The sequence below is a fragment of the Genypterus blacodes genome, unplaced genomic scaffold, assembly GCF_046128005.1.
Source record: "Genypterus blacodes isolate CSIRO-AG114 ecotype Tasmania unplaced genomic scaffold, CSIRO-AGI_Gbla_v1 ptg000589l_1, whole genome shotgun sequence".
NCBI lineage: Eukaryota > Metazoa > Chordata > Actinopteri > Ophidiiformes > Ophidiidae > Genypterus > Genypterus blacodes.
In genome coordinates this window covers 125,001-130,000 of record NW_027467319.1, presented here as the reverse complement: position 1 = coordinate 130,000, position 5,000 = coordinate 125,001, and the positions used below count along the sequence as shown (strand labels likewise).

The window sequence follows — 5,000 nt, the reverse complement described above, 5'->3', positions numbered from 1 at the left end:
CAGGCGATATGTTGAGCTTTTATTGTGGAGGGCAGAGCTTCTCTCTTTGTGCTGCAGAAGAAGAAACAACATGGATCCATGAGGGTCCATTAGAGACCTGCAGAGCAGGAGAGGAGGAGAACATCTACACACTGAGAGCCAGTTTGGACCAAATGAAGAATTGAGCCACCAACAAAACTTCCGCTGTAGAAGTTCCTGGCGTGCTGGGTGGCGTTCCAGGTGGCGGAGGATCAGAGCGGAGGAGCGTGGCGTCTGTGTGGTAAACTCATTTCACGGTGCTGAGGGAGAAGTCTGACATCCTGTGAGGTCGATACCCGGCGGGCCCCTGACCTTCACGGGGGCGGGGCTCCATCCCTCCAGCCTTCTTCCTCCTCCACCCCCCGCACACACACATTTGCATTTTGATTGTCTACACATTAGGAGTTAATTACACGGCGGCGCTCCTTCTGCTAACTGCATGGTTCTAAGAAAAGAATCCGCCCACTTTATTTATTTTTTACACGGTAATTTGGTTCACATCCCCCTCTCCTCCCTGCAGCATTCACTAATTAGCTGGAGCGGTCGAGCACAAAATGATCCGCGTGCTCCGAACGACACCGCCTCCAATCCGGGCGCTGTGTCATGAGGCGGGCATGCGTTACTGTCCTCGCCAGTCCCGAAAGTGAAAGTTCCAGAAGCTGTTTGAACAAGATCACCTTCTCTCCTCCTCCTCACCATCACACAAACACACACACACACACACACACACTCTGTGACTGAGCGTGTCTTTCGGTCCACGTTCCCCTTATCACGCCAAACAAGACGCCATGTTTGTCATCAGGGTCAGAAGGCTACGGTGCATCTGATGCCGGTGCGGCTGCAGCTCAGCGCTCTGATTGGCCGGTCTGAGCCGGGCTGACCAGAATGTCCTCTCACACACGGTGACATAAAACGCACAAAACACCTAAATGAAACTTCCTGTTTGTATGGAGGTTAGGATCAGATGTGTGTTTGTGTCGCTTCAGTCTGGGCTACATCAAGACGGAGCGAGCGGCGTTCCCTTGGTCGCTGAGCTCCGTGTGGCGTTTGTCCTCCAGGCTGAAGTGATTGAACACTTATTCTTATTCTGAGATTCAGAAGCTGACAGGCAGAAAATCAACATCAAACGTTGGAGCACTCACTGAGATTAAAACCAAAAACATCATTTATGACTCAGCAGTGCAGGAAATCAAAAGCCAAACGCTGAAACTGTCAGAAGGACGACAAATCCTCCCGTCGCAACCGAGTGCAGACTGTTTGGACACGGAGCAGCCGTCCGCTCATCATCTCGTCTTCATCTGTCTTTTCTGCTCCTAATGTGCAGCGGCGGCGGAGCGATGGATTCAGTCTGATATGAAAGCTGACACTGGCCTCTGTTCTGCAGGGAGGTAATGGCTTCTCCTCCTCCTCCTCCTCCTCCTCCTCCGGCTGCTCCCTGAGGTGGGCCGGGTGTAAATTACATCCAGCTCGGCCTCTGCACGGTCAGGACCGGGCGGCCGCCACTTCCCTCCCACACTCCCCCCCCCCCCTCCTCATCACCACTCTGGTCCTGAGACATGAAGGTGTGAGCTCCTTCAATCTCTCTCTAAAAGTAGCTTGCATAAGCTACTGGGAGACTGCAGCACTATGAGTCTCACTGAGCGGTCACAGCTCCACCACAGGAAGGAAGAGTAGCTAGCTACATTGAAGCTACTTACAAACCGTTTAAGTTCAAAGAAAATCTGTGTTTGCTTCTGCAGTGAATTCATAACAATCACAGTCCGAACAAGCTGGAGATGATGTAGCGCTGCTGGGACGTTAGCATCATATGTATACAAATATACATCAATCAAACATCATTAGTTATGATGCGTGGGGGCGAGAACACAGCGTGACGTCCAGCTAGAGAAGGTAGCTCAGTTAGCAGCTTAGACAGTAACTACTCCCCACCACACGGGGCAGCAGAGGCCTGCAGGTCCACTTCATGCCCAATGAGCAAAGAGCTTCATGTAGAGGAGCTTCAGAGGCTCTAACACCTGATCATGGATCCATCAGGGTCCTTCAGAGACCTGCAGACCTGAAGAGGAGGAGAAGAACATCTACACACCGAGACGACTTCAACGCTGCAACGAGTCGCCCTCGCCCTCGCCCTCGCCCTCGCCCCGTCTCCTTCCTCCTCCTCCTCCTCACTGGGAGCCGGGGCTGAACTCAGTGCATGTGACACACTCAGGACGGGAAACTGCATTCCTCCACAGAGCGGAATGCAAAGAGAGCGGCTGTGATGGATCTCCTGCTGCTCTACAACTGCAGCATAATTTAAAACAGAAGCAGCGGCGGCTGAATATTTCCGGGTCTATATTTAGATTGGGAGTGATGCGTCTCATGTGGGAATCACAGGGGAGACGTGGAAACACATCAGGGTGGAGATCAATCTGTCCTGTCACACACACGCACACGCACACGCGCACACACACACACACACACACACTTTATTCCATCTGAGTACAGCGCAGAACAATCCCAAGCGATTGTGATCTTTCCATGAGCGTTTGATGGCGGCTGCTCTGGATCCAGAGGGACGTGTTTGCTCGGCGCATGGTTCCGTCTATTTTTAGCATCGGAGGAGGAAGATCTACAGCACCTGGATCTCCGCTCTGCTCCAGCTTCATCCTCACACTCCAGATCCCTTTCATGATGTCATTTCAGACGGTGAAGCTAATCGCATTGATTAGTCGGCAATAAATCAGTCGGTTTGATTACGTTGGGCTCAGCTAAGCCCGGAGCTCCACGCCGCCGCTACTACAGGGTAACGAGCCTTAGCCGCCACGTGGAGCACAGAGCAGCAGGCTCCTGGTTGCTCCTGGCTGGGCCTTTGGGTTTCCTACAATGAAATCAGAGCTGAAGCTTCCCTTTCTGATCATTGAAACAAGACCACTATCAGCTGACGTGTCATCGTTTCAACATATGACACACACACACACACACACACACACACGAGCAGGTATCTCAGGCTTACCGGAAAGTAGAGAAGAAGAGCTCCACACAGGATGGCCTCCAGCAGGACCAGACCTGAAGCTCTGATGCTCTGCAGAGGAAGAGCAGAGCAAAGTAAACACAGGACTAACACACGCTAACAAAGCCGTCCGTGACAGAGAGAGAGAGCGCCCGGCCGTCAGTCCAGGTGAACCTAGAAGTTACCTTGTTCCTGCGGAAGTGGTAGATGAGGACCATGCTGATGAAGAGCACCAGCATGCAGAGGCACTGGAAGGACAGCACGGCCAATCGCAGAGCGCCGTCCTCTCGTGCCACACAGGGCGTGTCGTCCTTACAGAAGGCGCAGCCCTGCTGGCACGGCAGGCAGTCGCTGGAAGACGCCTCGTCTGCGTTGGGACCGCCGTCTGCCGCCTGCCCCGTCCACCCCGTCCTGTCCATCCTGTCCGTCCCTGCGGAGGACGCAACAGCTTTCAATCACACAGGAAACCAACAGACACACATCTCCTCTTCCTTGGGGGGGTTAATGGTGAATGTCATGAACCTTTGCTTCTTCTTCTTCTTCTTCTGTGATCGTCGTTATCACACAGACAGAAGTGAAGCTCATGTGTTAAACTCGTTATGCTATAATGACGCACACACACACAACTTGTAACATGTGTTTTCTTTGAGAAGAGAGAGGAATAAGGAATAGTTTGGAGTCACGACCTTCACCACCATCACCTTCTACACAGACAGGAACTCTGTTGGGTTCTAAGGGTTAGAACGGCCCTGCAGGTTCTAATCCAGCACATCCTTAAATTTCCCTTTAGCTCACAGATTGTAGTTCTCATATTATTTTCACTTTGTGGAGGAGTCAGCAAAGGGCTGCAAACCCCTGACGTCACCAGGAGAACCGCTGTGACGCCAGAGGAGCACAGAAATAGCTCAAGAGCCTAAACAATCCCTGGTGGAGCTCTGATTGGTTGGCCGGAGGTCCATATGGCTGTGGAGATAAAGAGGGTGTGACTCATGTGAGGCTTTGTGCTGAACTGTAATTGTCTCAGAGATTTGCAGGGATTTCGCCTTTAAAAAGGAAACTGGCCTATTTCTCAAAGCTGTGACTCTGCACATCGTCAGCGCCTTCAGAGAGAGCTCTTATCTCCACGGCGATGAGTCACATCCTCGGCTTCATTCTTGCTGAGTTGTTGCTCCCGCAGCTGACCGGCCGACACAGGAAGCACAACTAACCTCTGCCGCTAACTTACAGAGCAGCATCCATAGGGGCAGATGTAGAGGGGATCAAAGCAGAGCAGAGCGGCTCCGGGTCCCTCTGCCAGCTCTCTTCCTCATGAACGTGAATGTCCCGGATGACGACGGTGAGGAAAGGACTTACGTTTAAAGCCGTTGGCGGCGACTCTGTTGGGGTGGTAGAAGCCTGTCCTGCAGTGGCACTTGTACTTGTCCAGGACAAACCCATGACCACGGACGGGCAAACACTGGGAAGGCAAGAACACACGGCCAAGACAGCAGGTCAACATCATGATCATGGGGAGAGCTAAGAGAACATACTACAGCATGTTAACACACAACCCAGAGGGTCAACGACAACAGGGATAAAAGAGAGAGAGAGAGAGGGAGAGAGAGAGAGAGAGAGAGAGAGGGAGGGACATAGAGACAGAGACAGCGAGAGAGAGAGACAGAGACAGACACAGACACAGAGACAGAGAGAGAGAGAGAAAGAGAGAGAGAGACAGAGAGAGAGAGAAAGAGAGAGAGAGAGAGAGACAGAGACAGACACAGAGAGAGAGAGAGAGAGAGAGAGAAAGAGAGAGAGACAGAGACAGACACAGAGACAGAGAGAGAGAGAGAAAGAGAGAGAGAAAGAGAGGGAGACAGAGAGAGAGAAAGAGAGAGAGAGAGACAGAGACAGACACAGAGAGAGAGAGAGAGAAAGAGAGAGAGAAAGAGAGAGAGAGACAGAGACAGACACAGAGAGAGAGAGAGAGAGAGAGAGCGAGAGAGAGAGAGGG

At 52.2% G+C, this 5,000-nt stretch overlaps 1 protein-coding gene across 4 annotated transcripts in view; it reads right to left on the bottom strand.

The window, feature by feature from the left end:
• gpr158a (G protein-coupled receptor 158a) overlaps positions 1–5,000 on the bottom strand; it is a 34,016-nt gene that overhangs the window by 14,910 nt on the left and 14,106 nt on the right. The window contains exons 4-6 of one of the 4 annotated variants that reach the window (XM_076140401.1): positions 4,343–4,466; positions 3,196–3,395; positions 3,014–3,082 (exon numbers count right to left, since the gene is read on the bottom strand). In XM_076140401.1, the coding sequence (XP_075996516.1) occupies positions 3,014–3,082; positions 3,196–3,395; positions 4,343–4,466 (393 nt within the window). Of the gene's footprint in view, positions 1–3,013; positions 3,083–3,195; positions 3,422–4,342; positions 4,467–5,000 lie in introns of all 4 variants that reach the window. The other 3 variants (XM_076140400.1, XM_076140402.1, XM_076140403.1) reach the window with 3 other exon arrangements.